At 39.9% G+C, this 17,861-nt stretch overlaps 1 protein-coding gene across 2 annotated transcripts in view; it reads left to right on the top strand.

Annotated features, from left to right (window-relative positions):
- TLK2 (tousled like kinase 2) overlaps window positions 1-17,861 on the top strand; it is a 116,076-nt gene that overhangs the window by 30,443 nt on the left and 67,772 nt on the right. For both annotated transcript variants that reach the window (XM_047081659.1, XM_047081658.1), the window contains exons 3-6: window positions 8,373-8,444; window positions 8,640-8,709; window positions 9,734-9,777; window positions 10,511-10,606. In XM_047081659.1, the coding sequence (XP_046937615.1) occupies window positions 8,373-8,444; window positions 8,640-8,709; window positions 9,734-9,777; window positions 10,511-10,606 (282 nt within the window). The remainder of the gene's footprint in view (window positions 1-8,372; window positions 8,445-8,639; window positions 8,710-9,733; window positions 9,778-10,510; window positions 10,607-17,861) is intronic.

The following is a 17,861-nucleotide window of genomic DNA, read 5'->3' as shown; positions in this document are numbered from 1 at the left end:
TAACCATATGCGCATATGGGGTGGAACATTTTTTATTGCTTTGATGCAGACAGCTTTGTCGAGCCTGGTATCGGTGCGCACATCTGGAGTTCCTATCTCCTTCATGGCAAATTTCTGGGTCTCTTTGAGTGTGCAAGGGGCACTCTTCTTGAAAGCCACTCCTTGGGTGCACTTGTAAATGTTGATGGTACGTTGTCTGGTCACTACCTTGATGATGGCAGAATGGCCCTTCTTCTTCTCCCTGCTTTGCGGGAGCCATTCTGCCAGGCCCTGGCTGGAAAGTGCTATTTGAGGTCTTCATACAGCTTTTAATGGTAAAGCACTAGAGGAGTTACCTTGAAAAAGAAAAGAACTGTGTTCTCTCTATGCTTTTTATTTCTGTTGTTTTATTCAGTACAGTAAAATGTGAAACAAGTAAGAGATACAAATTGTGGAAAGGAAGATATAAACTTATTACTTAAAAATGCTGTGATTTTGTATCTGGACAAGTAAACCAAAGGAACAAACTAACAGATGATTTGAAAGAATAACAATTCGGGGCGCCTGGGTGGCGCAGTTGGTTTTAAGCGTCCGACTTCAGCCAGGTCACGATCTCGCGGTCCGTGGGTTCGAGCCCCGCGTCAGGCTCTGGGCTGATGGCTCGGAGCCTGGAGCCTGTTTCCGATTCTGTGTCTCCCTCTCTCTCTGCCCCTCCCCCGTTCATGCTCTGTCTCTCTCTGTCCCAAAAATAAATAAACGTTGGGAAAAAAAATTAAAAAAAAAAAAGAAAGAATAACAATTCAGTAAAGTGATTTAATGAAATATATGAAAACTGTATAATTCCTGAATGTCAGCAGTGTAAGAGAAATTGGAAAAATTAAGTCCCAGTTGTTAGAGCTTCAAATATATGACATTGTCACAGTGGTGAATGGGAGTTAAACTTGATGGCCCCTAAGCGTTTCTGCTTTCGGGTTTAATTTACCCCTGGGGGTGGTAATTGAGTCCAGAGGTCTGAACTGGAACTGTATAAAGCTGGGAATTGGAAAGCTTCTCTGTGAGCTAGGACTGGTAAAACGGCCCACTGGTCCAAGACATAGGACAGAAGTGAGCTACTTATATTAGGTTTGTGGCTGTTAAAAGCCGCCTTCAAGAAGTGGGGCGCCTGGCTGGCTCAGTTGGTAGAAGACACGACTCTAGGTCTCGAGATCCTTAGTTTGAGCCCCATGTTGGGGTGTAGAGGTTACTTAAAAAAAAAAAATTAAAAGCCACCTGCAAGAAATGGAAACTTCAACCTTGTGTGGAAATCTTGGTCAGGATGACTAATGTATAAATAAATGTGTTTGGAACTGATGAATAGTATAGGGCATTGGCAGAGGCAGACATTAAACTGTTTTTGGGACTGCCCCTGACCCCTGAAATGTAGAAGACTCTCGGAAAGCTGGACATGAACTCATATAAAACGTACAAAGCACTCTATTAAAAAGATGCATCCGGGGCGCCTGGGTGGCGCAGTCGGTTAAGCATCCGACTTCAGCCAGGTCACGATCTCGCGGTCCAGGAGTTCGAGCCCCCCCCCCCCCCCCCCCCCCCCCCCGTCGGGCTCTGGGCTGATGGCTCGGAGCCTGGAGCCTGTTTCCGATTCTGTGTCTCCCTCTCTCTGTGCCCCTCCCCCGTTCATGCTCTGTCTCTCTCTGTCCCAAAAATAAATAAACATTGAAAAAAAAAATTAAAAAAAAAAAAAAAAGATGCATCCAATGGAAAATTTTCAGTTGAGGAACTGATAATAAGAGACCAATTTGTAAAAGCACTTAATTATTTAATATATAGTCCATATTCAGTTTCTGCCTTTGTCTCAATAATGCCCTTTATAGCTGGTTTTGATTTGTTTTCAATATTCAGGGTCAGATCAAGGATCATACATTTAATTTACTCATACCTTCTTATCCTCTTTTAATGTAGTTGAGTTTTTCCTGCCATTTTTGTTTGTTTTTTAGTGATAGTGGCATTTTTGAAAGATAACATTCAGTTTGCCTAAAAGCTTTTATTTAGCTCTTTTACTAGACAGTAAGCTGCCTTAAAACAGGCAATATATGTCATTTATCCCTGCTAATCTAATTTAATCTAATGATTTTATAATAATTTGGGATACTGTGCTTCAGAAAAGGACAGCAAAAGGGAGGATTAAATAATTCTTAATCCTTTTTTCTTCTGGTTAGACACAGAGAACCGTAAGAATCCTTGTGCCTCACACACAGCATTTCAAACACAACAGTGTGCATCACTGTTAGGTACACTTGCCAGTGTATTTCAGTATCAGTAATTCCGAGTAAAAAATAGACTGTTCAGTTCTCTCTTCTCTGTATCACATTTGCCATTTCCTCTTGAAAGTGAGGGGTATTTGGTGAGTCAAGTGTATAGTTAAAATACGATATGTGGTTTTATTACTATCTGAAGGAAAAAAAAATACTTCATAATGGTTACAATAAAGGTAATTCATGAACAGAATATTTTGAAAATTTGGGCATAGGAATGTTCAGTTTAAATTATTGTAGAATTCTTGGGGCGCCTGGGTGGCTCAGTCAGTTAAGCGTCTGACTTCAGCTCAGGTGATAAACTCATGATTCGTGGGTTCGAGCCCCGCGTTGGGCCCTGTGCTGACAGCTCGGAGCCTGGAACCTGCTTCAGATTCTGTGTCTCCCTTTCTTTCCGCCCCTCCCCCACTGATGTTCTGTCTCTCTCTTTCAAAAATAAATACATGTTAAAAAAAAAAAAATTAGGGGCGCCGGGTGGTTCAGTCGGTTAAGCGTCCGACTTCAACTTAGGTCATGGTCTCGTGGTTCATGAGTTCGAGTCCTGAGTCAGGCTCTGTGCTGATAGCTCGGAGCCTGGAGCCTGCTTCGGATTCTGTGTCTCCCTCTCTCTCTGTTCCCCCCTACTTGCTCTCTCAAAAATAAACAAACATTTAAAAAGAATTATTGTAGAATTTTAGTGTAAATAAAACTCCTTTTTGTCTCATTCAAAACATCATGGAACTCTATACCATTGTAGGAATAAGTCTTTTGCTGAGTTATGTCACTAGGAATACATGATTTGATTTTGTTTCTTCTCCCTAGTTTCACTTTATTATTTTCGCAGTTTCCCAAGTATCTCACTATGAAGCTCTCTGTTGTAGTGTGTTTATTATACTTAAAAAGTAGTGTGTTAAGAATATGGCGAAAGGAATACTTGATACACCCTAGTAAGAATGCAAATTATTTTTGACACTAAGCCTAGTGACTATTGGTTTTTAATAGTTTTATTGAGATATAATTCATATACAGTACAATTTACCCCTTTTAAAATATGCAATCCATTGCTTTTTTAGTATATTCACAGTTACATACCATTCCGTTCCATTGTATGGAATTTTGTTTATCCATTCATCAATTGGACATTAAATGTCTTTTGTGAATAATGATGCTATACATTTGTGTCCAAATTTTTGTGCATATTCGTTTCTTTTCCTTATATACCTAGGAGTAGCATTCTGGGTCATACAGTAATTATGTTTAATTGTTTGAGGAGCTGCCTGTTTTTGAAAGCAACTGCACCATTTTATGTTCCCACCAGCAATATATTTCTGGTGAGAACATAGTTTCTCCACATTCTTGCCAGCACTTTTTTTGTAAATCAAGTGTAATTAGCATATAGTGTTATATTAATTTAAGGTGTATAATACAGTGATTCAACAATTTCTGTGCATATCTCAGTGCTCATTGCCAGCACTTTCTTACTTTTTTTTTTTTTTTTTTTAATGTTTACTTATTTTTGAGAGAGAGAGCAAGCGAGCTGGAGAGGGGCAGAGAGAGGGAGGGAGACACAGAATCCAAAGCAGACTCCAGGCTCTGAGCTGTCAGCACAGAGCCCGACACGGGGCTTGAACTCATGAACCTTGAGATCATGACCTGAGCTGAATTCGGATGCTTAACTCACTGAGCCACCCAGGCACCCCCCCCCCCCCCTTACTTCTTTTTTAGTCTAGCCATTCTAGTAGGTCTGAAATGGTGTCTCATTTTGGTTATGATTTGTATTTCCCGTGAGCTAATGGTGTTGAGCTTCTTTTCATGTGTTTATTGACCATTTGTATATAGTCTTTGGAGAAATGTCTGTTCAGATCTTTTGCCCCTTTTTAAATTGTTTTTGCTCTGAAGTCAGCTGTTAATCTTATTGGGATTCCCTTGTAAGTGATGCATTATATTTCTGCTTTTTAAGACTTTCTCCTGAGGGGGTTCCTGGGTGGCGTAGTAGGTTAGCGGTCTGACTCTTGATTCCGGTTCAGGTGATTGTTTGTGGGGTTGTTAATGGGGTCTAGCCCTGCTTGGGATTCTTTTGCTCCCTCTCTCAACGCCTCTACCCCACTCACACGCATGATCTCTGTCTCTGTCTCAAAAATAAATAAACTTTAAAAAAAAAAAAGAGGGGGTGCCTGGGTGGCTCAGTCAGTTAAGCATCTGGCTTCACCTCAGGTCATTATCTCACTGCTTGTGAGGTCGAGCCCTGTGTTGACCGCTCAGAGCCTGGATCCTGCCTCAGATTCTGTCTCCCTCTCTCTGCCCCTCCCCTGCTCACACTCTGTCTCTCTCTCTCTCCCTCTCAAAAATAAACAAACATCAAAAAAAAAAAGGGGGGGGGTGTGCCTGGGTGGCTCCGTTGGTTAAAGGTCCAACTCTTGATTTTGGCTCACACTTGGTGGGTTCGAGCCCCGAGTCAGACTCTGCACTGACAGCATGGAACCTGCTTGGGATTCTCTGTTTCCCTCTCTCTCTGCCCCACATGCGCATGTTCTCTCCCTCTCTCTCACTGTCTAAAATAGATAAATGAACTTTAATTAATTTCTTTATTTTTAAGATTTTTGTCTTTGTCTTTTTTCTTTCCTTTTTTTTTTTTTTTAAGAGAGACAGAGATAGCATGAGCAGGGGAGGGAGAGGGAGAGGGAGAGGGAGAGGGAGAGAGAGAGAGACAGAGAGAGAGAGAGAGAGAATATCCCAAGCAGGCACTGCCTGCTCGAACCTGCAAAGCCATGAGATAGATCATGACCTGAGCTGAAACCAAGAGTTGGATGCTTAACTGACTGAACCACACAGGCTCTCCAAATAAATAAACTATAAAAAATTTTTCTTTCAGAAGATTTTCTCCTGTCTTTGCCTTTGAGCATTTTTCCTATGATGTGCCTGTTTGTGGGTCTCTTTGTGTTTATCATGCTTGGAATTCATTAAGCTTCTTGGATGAATAAGTTGTTGCTTTTCAGTAAATTTGAGAAATTTTCAGCCATTATTTCTTTGGATATGTTTTTCTGCTTCTTTTCTGCTCACCTCTCTCTGTCTCTGTCTCTCTCTCACCTCAATTATGTGCATTGTGGCATACTTAACATTTTCCCACGTTTCTCTGAAGCTGTTTATTTTTCTTCTATTTTCTCTCTGGTTTTCAGCTTGCATAATTTCTATTGATCTATCTTCACATTTGCTAATGATTTCTTCTGTCACTTAATTTCTACTCTTGAGCCTCTCTAGTGCATTTTTTAATTTCCATTATTGTGGTTTTCAGCTCCATAATTCCCCTTTTTTAAAAAATATATATTTCTTTGTTTCTATTGATATTCGCTGTTTAATACAACATTGTCACTCACACTTTTTTTCTTTAATTGTGGTTTCCTTTGGCTCTGTGAACATACTTATATGGCTGTTCTGAATATTTTTCTGTTAAATCCAATATCTAGTCACTCTCACAGGTAGTTTCTTTAGTCTGCCATTTTTTCGTCCTGGTATATGGGTCATATTTTTGTATTTGCATGCCTCATGATTTTTTGTTGGAAACTGGTCATTTTATTTTTTTTTTTTTTTAAATTTTTTTTTCAATGTTTTTTTATTTATTTTTGGGACAGAGAGAGACAGAGCATGAACGGGGGAGGGGCAGAGAGAGAGGGGGACACAGAATCGGAAACAGGCTCCAGGCTCTGAGCCATCAGCCCAGAGCCCGACGCGGGGCTCGAACCCACGGACCGCGAGATCGTGACCTGGCTGAAGTCGGACGCTTAACCGACTGCGCCACCCAGGCGCCCCGGAAACTGGTCATTTTAGATGACGTATTGTACCAACTCTGGGTACTGAGTTCTCATCCCAGTCTTGAACTTGTTATTGTTTTGTTTTTAAAGAGAAGCTCTTACTTTTTTTTTTTTTTAAGTTTATTTATTTTTGACAGAGAAGACAGAGAATGAGTGGGGGAGAGGCAGGGAGAGAGGGGGACAGAGGCTCCAAGTAGGCTCATGCTGACAGCAGAGAGCCCAGTGCGAGGCTTGAACTAACGAACCATGAGATCATGACCTGAGCTGAAGTCATGCTTAACTGACTGACCCACCCAGGTGCCCTGATGGACTTATTATTGTTGTTTGCTTGTTTATTTGTTTAGTGACTGGCTAGATTATTTTAGTGACGTCTTTTCTATCCACTGTTCATCCAGTGTCAAGCCTCTGGTGGTGACTTTGGGGAGACACAGCTTTAAGTATGCCTACAGTCACCCTGGGATGACTGGTACTAATAGAGCTTTCGTTCCCTGACCAACCCAGCTGTTAAAACTGCACTAATTGCCCGGATTGCTCTCTTGTTTTCAACAGTGCCCTGAGGCTTAAATTCCTCTACAAACTAATCAGATCAAATTGGGGCTCCTTGGAAGGAAGAGTTTCTGAGGTCAGTGTTTGCTGTTTGTTCTGACCCCAGGAGGACTTCTCCCAGGTGTCTTATTCCCTGGTTCTCTTCTGCAAACTAGCTGGCCTACAGTCTAAGCCGTATCTTCATTTCACCCACAGATCTTCTGTTTGCCTTTCTTTTACCACAGCTTCCACTGTTCTTGAGAATACTCTTAGGCTTAAACTCGTCCATGGGAATGAAGTCAAGTCTTTTGGGAAGAGATTTGGTACTAAGTGTTCCTGCCTTTCTCCTGAGGCAGAGTATTTGAGTCAGGTTCCTGGAGTTGGGGATGGGGATGATGGCAATCTTTTCTGTGAGTGACATTCTGGATCTGGGAACTGAGTGCTGGAGCGGGTGGAGGATGGGAGTCAGGTGGGAAGGAAGCGCGTGCAGCAGCCTATCCAGATGTGGAGCCACCATCATCTCATGAGCTGGACGGAAGAGCTCTTGGGGTCCCACTATTCTCAGTGTGCCACGCCTGAGGTATAGCTTCTGTTCTGCAAGTGGGGGTTGCACACGGGGGAGCCCCTGCTTTTGATGTACTTGCCTGGGACTTAGTGTCAGCAGCAGGGGCCTGGGGACAGTCCGGCTCCTTAGAGAAGAAAGCTCTTGGACTGAGGGCTGGGGGAAGAAGGAGCCACGTGTTCTTGGCCACTGCAAGAACGGGAACATTGCTGACATGGGAGAGGGGAGGAGTGGGAGTGGTCTGGGTTCAAATTCCTCAGACTTTGACCTTTCAGCCTAAATTTTCATAGATTTTTATTGAATGATTATTTTCTTCATTTACTGTTTCCCCTTAGGGACTATTTCCAGACGCTTTGAATGATGGTTTTTTTTTTTTGTTTATTTTTTTAAATAATTTTCACCAGTTTCACTGAGGAGCGGGCCAGCAGAGCCCCTCATGCCATTAGGGTGGAAGTCAGTCTCTTGTAACTTTGGTTTTTGAGCTAGTGGTCATGCCTCCTTAAAGCCTGACTCAGAAAAGCAGTTCCTTCATATTCTAGTTTCTGACCATTCTTTGTAAGAAACTCTTAACATCCTCCTTAACATATCAACTTTCAGATGATGCCTGTATGATACAGAAGGGCAAGAGAATGGATTTCCCCTGCTTATTTTCCTTAAAAAATGAATTCACTGCGTGCAGAAGTACTCTAGAAGGGAAAATTTGCACATGATTACAGAGTTGGTATTTTTAAGTGTTTATGTATTTATTTTTGAGAGAGAGAGCACGAGCGAGAAAGGGTGAACAGGAATGGGGGAGGGGCAGAGAGAGAGGGAGAGAGAGAATCCCAAGCAGGCTCTGAGCTGTTAGTGCACAGCCCCTCGCAGGGCTCAAACTCCTGAACTGTGATCATGACCTGAGTCAAATCAAGAGTCGGACACTTAAAGATTTTATTTTTAAGCAATCCCTACACCCTACATCATGGGGCTTAAACCTACAACCCCAGGATCAAGAGTTGCGTGGTTTACCGACTGAGCCTAGAGAATTTTAATGTGAGGGCACCATCGTATAGTTGATGGAGTTCTTTTCAAGTTGGCTTTTACGGGTACTGTAGTTAATTCTTGACTTCTTTGACTTCAGACATCAAAATTGGCAGGCTTCTTCAGTGTCGCTGTCATCTTAAATTAGTTTCTTTTGATTCCTTTTTTTTTTTTTTCCTCTCTTTCCAGGGGCCACTCAATAGTGAGTCTTCCAATCAGAGCTTGTGCAGCGTGGGGTCCTTGAGTGATAAAGAAGTAGAGGTAAGAGGCCACATTCACTATGAGACTACACATTCCCACACCCTCAGTCTGGGTTGAAAGGTAGCACTGCATAACTCCAGGACTCTGATTTAGGACTTGCCTTCTATCTTCTTATAAGTTTGATATTTTGTACCTACTCTCATAATGTGAAAAAGTTAACAAAATGCTAATTGTGATGTATATGGTATTTAACAGACTCCTGAGAAAAAACAGAATGACCAGCGAAACCGGAAAAGAAAAGCTGAACCATATGAAACTAGCCAAGGTATTAATAATTTCATACCAATAAAAATACTAAATTCTTGGAATTTAGATACTTAGAATTTCCAACTCACACGAAATAATTAGTTCCTACACAGGGATTCCTAACAAAGGAGATTTGTGTACCTTAAGGGAATATCAGGCTGTTTATTATAGACTCGCCATTTGATACACACTTGCCAAAAGTGTCAGTTCTTTGGGGACCCTTGTTTTCCCTGTTGTAAGTTAACGATCTTCTCACCACAGGTTTTTCTTCAGACTAAGCATGTATTATACAGAAAAGAGGTTACATTGGTGTTGTAACTATGTCTTGCATTAGCTCAGTGATTTGTTAATAATTGGTAGCCAGAAATGGTTTCATTTACATGGCTGTCCTTTGTACCTGCTCTCCTGTGGCAATTCAGTTGAGCATTGGCACCCAGTGGGCTAACTCTATAAATATGATGGGTTATGATGCCAAATATCTTTGTGTAATTAAAGAGGGAATAAATGGTTTGCTTCGTCACCTCCACCTCCTCTAAGGAATGGAAGTCACAGTCTTTTTTGCATTTTTCTTATTTTTTTATCTACAAATTATTTTTTCTTTTGGGCAGGGGGCAGAAAATTGTCCCAAAGCGACATGGTCACATAAAGTTTTTTGTGGCCTAGCATAAAACCCTTTAGTCCTGATGAGTTTGTTTTGAATTTTTTGTTCTCTTGATTGAGGGCATGGACTGTACATTTGTTTTATTTTGATTCATAGCTGTGGCCTAGGTTTTCTTACCATATTATAAAAGAAAGATTAGCAAATCTTAAAGGAAAGCAAGCTGAGAAAAAGTCTTCCTTTCACTGCTTATTAAGGCTTTTATTAGATGGAGGAAACTGTCTCTGTTCTTAGGATACAGGTAATTTGGCTTATTTGTTAAAAGTAAAGCCAGTACTTGAATTGATGATGACATACGCAGTTAGTGAATGCATAGTACGTTTTAGTGAATGATGGTTTACGTATGTTGTTGGAAAAACTATACTTACTTTGGTTTCATTTTCAGGGAAAGGCACTCCTAGGGGACATAAGATTAGTGATTACTTTGAGGTAAGTTAAATTTTTGGAAAAAAAGTTTATAGTGATTTTTTAAAAATCTGAATCCTTGCCTTCATTTAAGGCTTTAGAAAGCAGTGTTTTGCCTTTACTGTGCTCTCCTCCCCTTCCTCCCCGTCTTCATCAATCTGATGTTGGCCCATCTCTCTCTGTTAAGAGGAAACTGCTGCTGACTTCCTAAATTTAAATTTGTTTATGATGTGTCTTGTCTGTGATGATATAAAAATTCACAAATGAGGTGATGTTTCTCTTGGCCAGACTAGGTTTCGGGTCTTGCAAAGATTGAAATGGAGTGACTTGGACTCTTCTTTTGTCCTCTTCCCTTTAGTTCGGTGGGACACGTAGCGAGCTCACTGACCCATCGTTAGTGGTTCCTAAAGAAGACACTAACATCCACTGTACCACTGTATTCCTGCTTCGGGTTATTTTGAGACAAGAAGGGAAAACATTCTTCTCTGATGTCCTTTCAAAACCATGTGTACCTTCAGCTTTCAGCCACGTTTTCTTTATATCTTTTTGGTACATTTCTGCTGGAGCTCCTTCTTAAAATCTCACTGAAAAGCTAGCCAAAATTTGACTTACATGGTATTTTTCTCTTTAGCATGAGATGTATTGACTTAAAGGGGCCATATAATTAAGACCTGTTTGTGTGTTAATCTTTTACTCTCCTTATCTGAAGCACAGTACTGTTTTGAATTATTCATATCCGTTTTTCCCTGTTGGCCAGTTTGCTGGGGGAAGCGGGCCAGGAACCAGCCCTGGCAGAAGTGTTCCGCCAGTTGCACGATCCTCACCGCAACATTCCTTATCCAATCCCTTACCGGTAAGCATTCACCTGGAGAAATTTGACACCTGTTGTAGGAGGCGAGAACCCAGGATCACTCCAGCAGTTTCTCTTCCGTTAACTACCCAGGGGAATGAGGCACTGAGGAGAAACATTCAGTGCTACCTGTGAGTCACTGAGACTCAAGTCTGTCTCCGTAAATTTATGTTGCACAAGAGCTACCCCTGTTTCTCAGTATAGTAAGTTACCTCTAAGCCTACAGCTCAGTTCCGTCAAGGAAATGATTTCCAATTTAAACGTAAACTTTGTATCCTTGCCAAACTTAAATATAAGTTTGGCATTTGATTTATTTTCAAGGCTTTCTCAGTGATGTGGTAGAGAAACTCATGTTACTCAAATTTGAGATGGGTTTGTTACCTTCCCTTTTTTTTTTTTTTAAATAAGATTTTTATTTTTAAATAATCTCTACGCCCAGTGTGGGGCTCGAACTCACAACCCCTGAGATCAAGAGTCGCAGGATTCACCGACTGAGCCAGCCAAGCCTATCTGTTTACTTCCTTCAAGTGAGAACTGAAGATCTTAAGACCATTATAGCCAGATTAGTGGTTCTCAACGTGGGGTAGTTTTGCCTCTCAGGGAACATTTGGCACTGTTGGAGTAATTTTTGATCACAACTGGAGGGTGGGAGGAGGGAGCTGTAGGCATCTAGTAGGCAGAGGCCAGATGCTAGTAAACATCCTACAAAGTACAGAATAGGCCCTCATAGTAAAGAGTTTCTTGCTCTAATTGTCACTGGTGCCGAGATTGAGACTCCTGAGCTAGCTACCTAATAGGGGATTTTGTGTTAATTTACTTGAGTGCCTTTGGATAATTTGTTGATACCATACAAGATCTTTGTACTCAGGAGTGTGTTCTGTCTGCTGATGCCTCAGGTATTGCTTTGGGATTTGGGGGAAGAGGGATCTCCCTATGTTCAGTTTTTGTGCTAGGTCTGTTTTTAGGAAAGCTGTTTGACTCTGCTACCTTAGCAGAGTTGGGTAATACTGATCTTCTCCTAAGTGATTTAGCCTTCTGTGTTAAAGTGTTTAGAATGCATTTTTTTTCCTCTTCTATCTCGTAAAGACATGCGTTTATTAAGGTGACCGCAGTTATTAAAGCACTTGGTAAACTGTATCCAACTTGAAAATTTGGCTATTATCTTGTCATCCTTGCTATATTTAAAAATGTTAGAAATGTAAAGGGGTGCCTGGATGGTTCAACTGGAAGTGTCCTCCTCTTGATCTCAGCTCAGGTCACGATCTCATGGTACATGAGATCAAGTTCCACATCAGGGTCTATGATGACAGCACGGAACCTGCTTGAGATTCTCTCTCTCTCTGTCTCTCTGTCTGTCTCTCCCTTTCCCTCTCCCTCTCTCTCCCTTCCTCCCCCCCTCCCCCCACACTCCTGCACGTGCATGTGAGCTGTCTCTCTCAAAATAAACATTTTTAAAAAAGTTAGAAATGTTTGATGTGTAGATCTATTTGGTTAGGTTGAGGGTTTTTAGGTAACTGTTGAGGAGGCTTGTGTCTATTTTTCTTAACATTTATTTATATGTTCATTAAAATTTTTTTTTAGAATTTGTAAAGTAATCTCTATACCCAACGTGGGGCTCAGATTCACAACCCCAAGATCAAGAGGTGCATGCTCCACTGCCTGAGCCGGCAGGGCGCCCCTATTTTTAATTTTTAAACCAATTAAAGTGCTTAAAGTATTCCAACACAAGAAAGAAATATTACCAGCCTCCCTCCCCAAACTCCCTTATGCTCCCTGCCAGTTATTAGCCCCCTCCCTGTCATTGGGAATAGCCACTGTCCTGATTTCTAACAGCAGAGATGTTTTTTTTCTTTCTGTTTTTGTATTTTGTATGAAAGAAATCATACAATGTACACTCTTATGTCTGTCTTCTTTTATTCAACATTACTTCTGTGAGATGAATCCATATTGTTGTGTGTTTTGTTGTAGATCACTCATTGTCACTGGTGTGTGGTATGATTTTAATATTTTTATTTACTAACATTTTAATTAAAAAAATTTTTTTAAGTTTATTTATTTTGAGAGAGAGTGTGAGCAAGCAAGCAGGGCAGGGGCAGAGAGAGAGGGAGGGAGAATCCTAAGCAGGTTCCATGCTGTCAGCACAGAGCCCATCATGGGGCTCAAACTCATGAACTGTGAGATCATGACCTAAGTTGAAATCAGGAGTTGGACGTTCAACCAACTGAGCCAACCAGGCGCTCCTATATTTTAATTTTTAACTATTTGGTTAATCTGTTGCACATCTTCTTCCACTAGAATGTTAATCTCATGAGACCAGGGACTTTGCTTTGTAGTTGATTGCTGTTTCCATCTCTCAGTCTTATTACCTAACGGTATAATTATTATTACTGTTTTTTTGACTTGACGTGAAGAGATAATATCTTGTTCAGTTTTTGGTCTTTAACACCCAAAACCGTGCTTGGCACACATAGCAGATGCTCAGAGTTGTTGAAAAGAAGAATCGAGGGGCGCCTGGGTGGCTCAGTTCGTTAAGCGTCCAACTTCGGCTCAGGTCATGATCTCGCTGTCCATGGGTTCGAGCCCCGCGTCGGGCTCTGTGCTGACAGCTCAGAGCCTGGAGCCTGTTTCAGATTCTGTGTCTCCCTCTTTTCTGACCCTCCCCAGTTCATGCTCTCTCTCTCTCTGTGTCTCAAAAATAAATAAACGTTAAAAGAAAAAAAAATAAAAAAAAAAAAAAGAAAAGAAGAATCGATGGATAAAGAATTATTTTAGTTTTTTCCCCCCAAGTATTTTTTTGTATTTTTTTTATTTTATTTTTTATTTTAAAAATTTTACATCCAAATTAGTTAGCATATAGTGCAACGATTTCAGGAGTAGATTCCTTAGTGCCCCTTACCCATTTAGCCCATCCCCCCTCCCATGACCCCTCCATTAAACCCTCAGATTGTTCTCCATATTTATGAGTCTCTTCTATTTTGTCCCCCTCCCTGTTTTTATATTCTTTTTGTTTCCCTTCCCTTATGTTCATCTGTTTTGTCTCTTAAAGTCCTCACATGAGTGAAGTCATATGATTTTTTTCTTTCTCTGACTGACTAATCTCACTTAGCATAATACCCTCCAGTTGCATCCATGTAGCTGCAAATGGCAAGATTTCATTCTTTTTGATGCTCCATTGTATGTATGTATGTATGTGTGTATGTATGTATATATATATATATATATATATATATATACATACATACACACCACATCTTCTTCATTCATCCATCGATGGACATTTGGGCTCTTTCCATACGTTGGTTATTGTTGATAGTGCTGCTGTAAACATGGGGGTGCATGTGCCCCTTCGAAATAGCACACCTGTATTCCATGGATCTATGCCTAGTAGTGCAATTGCTGGGTGGTAGGGTAGTTCTATTTTTAGTTTTTTGAGGAACCTCCATACCGTTTTCCAGAGTGGCTACACCAGCTTGCATTCCCAGGTTCTTTTGTATTTTTTGTTGAAAATAAAGAAGTACCTAAAACATGAGGCTTTTAATGCAGGAGTTTGGTAAAAACTACAACTCATAGCTGGCAAACTAAGAATGATTTTTAGATTTTTAAAGAGTTGTGGAGACAGAAGAATATATCGCAGAGATGTTATATGGCCTGTAAAGCCTAAAATATTTGTGTGGCCCTTCACAAAAAGGAAATCCTTATAAAGTTAACTCCGTATAATCATTCCTTAGGTCAAGAAGTGAAATATTTCCAGCACCCTGGAAACCTGTGTGCTCTTCTCTGATTACAACGCTCTCTACCCTGGAAACAACCACTATTCTAACTTTCGTGATTATAATGTGCTCTTCCTTACAGTTCGACCATGTGTGTATCCCTAAACAATATAGTTTTGTTCTGTCATTAAGTCAGTTTTGTTAATCATGGCGTTTAATCATAGTTTTTAAATTTTCTGTATTCTGATTTTTGGTTGTTTGTCCTGGCAGTTACCAAGAGAGGTGTATTTATTATCTCTCATGATTGTGCGAGTTGTTTCTTCATGTATTTATAGTTTTGATTTGTGTATTATTAAGTGACCCTTCATCTCTTATGATACTTTTTGCTCTAAATGCATTTTATCCAATATTTAATGTATCCAAACCATTATATGGTATAGATATTTCCATTTTTATACTACCAGCTTTTCATTATGTTTTCAGTATACCTGACACATAAATAGTTGAATTTTTCTTTATTCTGTTTAAAGTATTTTTTTAACGTTAGCTTTTATTTTATTTTATTTTATTTTATTTTATTTTATTTTATTTATTTTTAACATTTATTTATTTTTAACATTTATTTATTTTTGAGAGACAGAGAGAGGCAGAGCATGAGCCGGGGGAGGGTGGGGGAGAGATACAGAATCTGAAGCAGGTTCCAGGCTCTGAGCTGTTTGTTAGCACAGAGCCCAGTGCGGGGCTCGAACTCGTGAACTGCGAGACCATGACCTGATTTGAAGTCAGGTGCTCAACCAACTGAGCCACCCAGGCGCCCCTTTAGCATTTATTTGCCATCTTTTAATGTGTTTTCTATTCATGCTGCATATTCTCTTTTCTTTCATTTCTTACTTTATTTGGGTGGTTGTTTTTTTGGGGGGGCAGGTTAATCATTGTGTATTCTCATTCTCCACTAGAAGCTAGGTCCTGTTCGGTGTTTCTCATAGAAATTACCACACATATCTTCAGTGTGCCAAAGTTTGATGTTAATAGTATCTTTATCCTCCTCCCAAATAAACAGTGACCTCAGAACATTAACTCCATTTACTTGTTACTAAGTTGGTGGTGGTGGTGGTGTATGTTTGTATTTTGCTTTTGTTTGTTTTTTTTTTAGCCTCATACAACATTATTAGTTTATATTGTCACTGTTCATCTATTTTACTGTCAGTGTTCATTTACCTCTTTCTTTGTACTTCTTTTTTGCATCTTACGTCTTCTACCTAGGGTCCCTTTCCTTCTACCTGAAGTACTCCTTTAGTATTCTTTTATATGTATCTGCTGAGGAGTTAATTGTCTAGGTTTTGTTTGCTTAAAGTACTTAATTTTGCTTTTATTCTTGAAAGATACTTTTGCTGTGTATATTTTTACATTGGCATTTTTTTTCTCTTAACAGCTGAATGTATTATTACCATCTTTTGACTCCCATTGTTACTACTGAGAAAACAACTTTCATATATCTCTCATTTCTTTGAAATTATCTGCTCTTGTTTTCCCCTGGCTGCTTTAAAAATCTTCCATCTGTGGTGGTCTGCAGTTTCACTATGATGCATCCTTTTATTTCTCTTGTTTGTAATGTGTTAGGGTTTTTTGTTGGGTCTTGTACCAGTTCTGGATAATTATTAGCCATTGTCTCTTCAGATATTGTCTCTGCCCTGTTCTCTTTTTCTTTTTCCTATGAAATTCCAATTAATTGTGTGTCACACCATCTCACCTTATCACTTTGCCTTTTGACTTTTTTCTACTTTCTCTTAGTCTCCGTTTGCTCCACTCTGGATAGTTTCTTGCCTTTCTGGTCCCAGATTCTTTTGTTTTGTTGCATCTAATTTGCTGTTAACCTCACTGAATTATTATTATTATTTTTTAATGTTTATTTATTTTTGAGAGAAAGAGCGCAAGCAGGGAAGGGGCAGAGAGAGGGGGACAGAGGATCTGAGGATCTGAAATGAGCTGTGTGCTGACGGCAGTGAGCCTGATGTGGGGCTTGAACTTGCAAACGTTGAGATCACGACCTGAGCTGAAGTTGGACACTCAATTGACTGAGCCACCCAGGCTGTCCAACTGCACCGAATTGTTAATTTTTGTTATTGTGTTCCCTGCTGATATTTTCAAGTTTGTCTTTTATTTATTTATTTAGTAGAGTATTTATAATCTGTATTTGATAATTCTGGCATTTGATGTGTTATGAATCTATTTGTTGTCTGTTGTTTTTCCTAGCTGTTGCTCAGGGCTTTATTTCTTTTACGCTTCTTTGGTTTTTTGACTGTGTGCCGCTCATTTTTCCTGAAAAATTATTTGTGAAATTTCTTTGAGATCTAAAAGATGTGTTCCTCCAGGGAGAATTTTTCTTTGCTTCTTCCAGATGCCTAGAGATTTTACCCATCCAGTACTACTTTAAACCGCTGAATTCATGGCTTGCATTTTGTTTGATTGGTTTATTTTGTTTGTTTGTTTCAGCTACCCAGTCAGTATTGATCTGGATTGTGTTAACATTTCTCAGGGGAGCCCCCGCTCCCTGTATTGCCAGGGCAACTTCCTTGTAGTTCTCTGAGGGTGGAGGAAATTTTTCTCTTGGTTTACATTTTCCTTTAGAGTGTAACCCTTTGAAAGTCCTTGAAGCTTGAAGCGCGAAGGGTTTCCTTATTGAACCCCCTGCCCTCAGTGGACTTTGGCCTGTGACGATCCGTTTGGCACCTTGTGCTCTGTAAGCGGGATGGTCAAGATCTGCAGGTACCCTTAGGGCAAATATGACTTGAATGCTTCATTTAAGTGTCTTGCATTCCTAATTTCCCTTAGATTTTTGCCCTGGCAGATCCCTTATTTTATCAACTCTTCAATGCTTTTAACATCTTTTTTTTCCCCATGTTTTGTCCTGTTTTTATAATCATTTTCTAAGGGAAGGTTAGTTCAAACATCCTAGCCTGCTGTATTTCCAGAAATATTCTATAAAATCTTTCAATCCTTGGCAAACGTTTATTGAGTACATAACAGAATGATTAATTTTAGTATTGGGGCTTCGGAGATCTAGTCTCCCAAGTAGTGCAGATATTGCTGTGAATGGGTATCACAAGCACATTGGAGCCTGAATTTAAACAGTTGCATTTGGTTGGGGTAGGAGTGTTGGCCTCGAGGAGGTGGACTCCGCTTACAGATTAAAAACCTAAATTCTTTTGTTGGGATCATTTTCGTTAGTTTATTTTACTTTTATTTTCTAAAATGAAAATGTTAGTTTTTCCTCATGAAGGGATACATACATGTTATGAAAGTCCAACAATTCAGGTCTCCTCCAGAACTGTTATTAAAGGGTTTACTGGGCATATATGTGTGTACATGTATGTTCATATAATAGTTTCCTAATTTCTGTTGTTTTATTTGTTTAACCAGTATCCTGTAAACATTTTTTTTGTCCTCTAAATAGTGCCGTAACATGTCCGTGTGTGTGTGTGTGTGTGTGTGTGTGTGTGTGTGTGTCTTTCGCATTTCTTTTCTTTTGCTTTGGATAAATTTCCAAG

This window comes from Lynx rufus, unplaced genomic scaffold (assembly GCF_022079265.1).
Source record: "Lynx rufus isolate CCGP_SWC_20201006 ecotype Redwood Valley unplaced genomic scaffold, mLynRuf1.p SCAF_18, whole genome shotgun sequence".
Taxonomy (NCBI): Eukaryota; Metazoa; Chordata; class Mammalia; order Carnivora; family Felidae; genus Lynx; species Lynx rufus.
The sequence above is the reverse complement of the archived record's forward strand: the minus strand, read 5'-3'. Positions and strand labels throughout refer to the sequence as shown.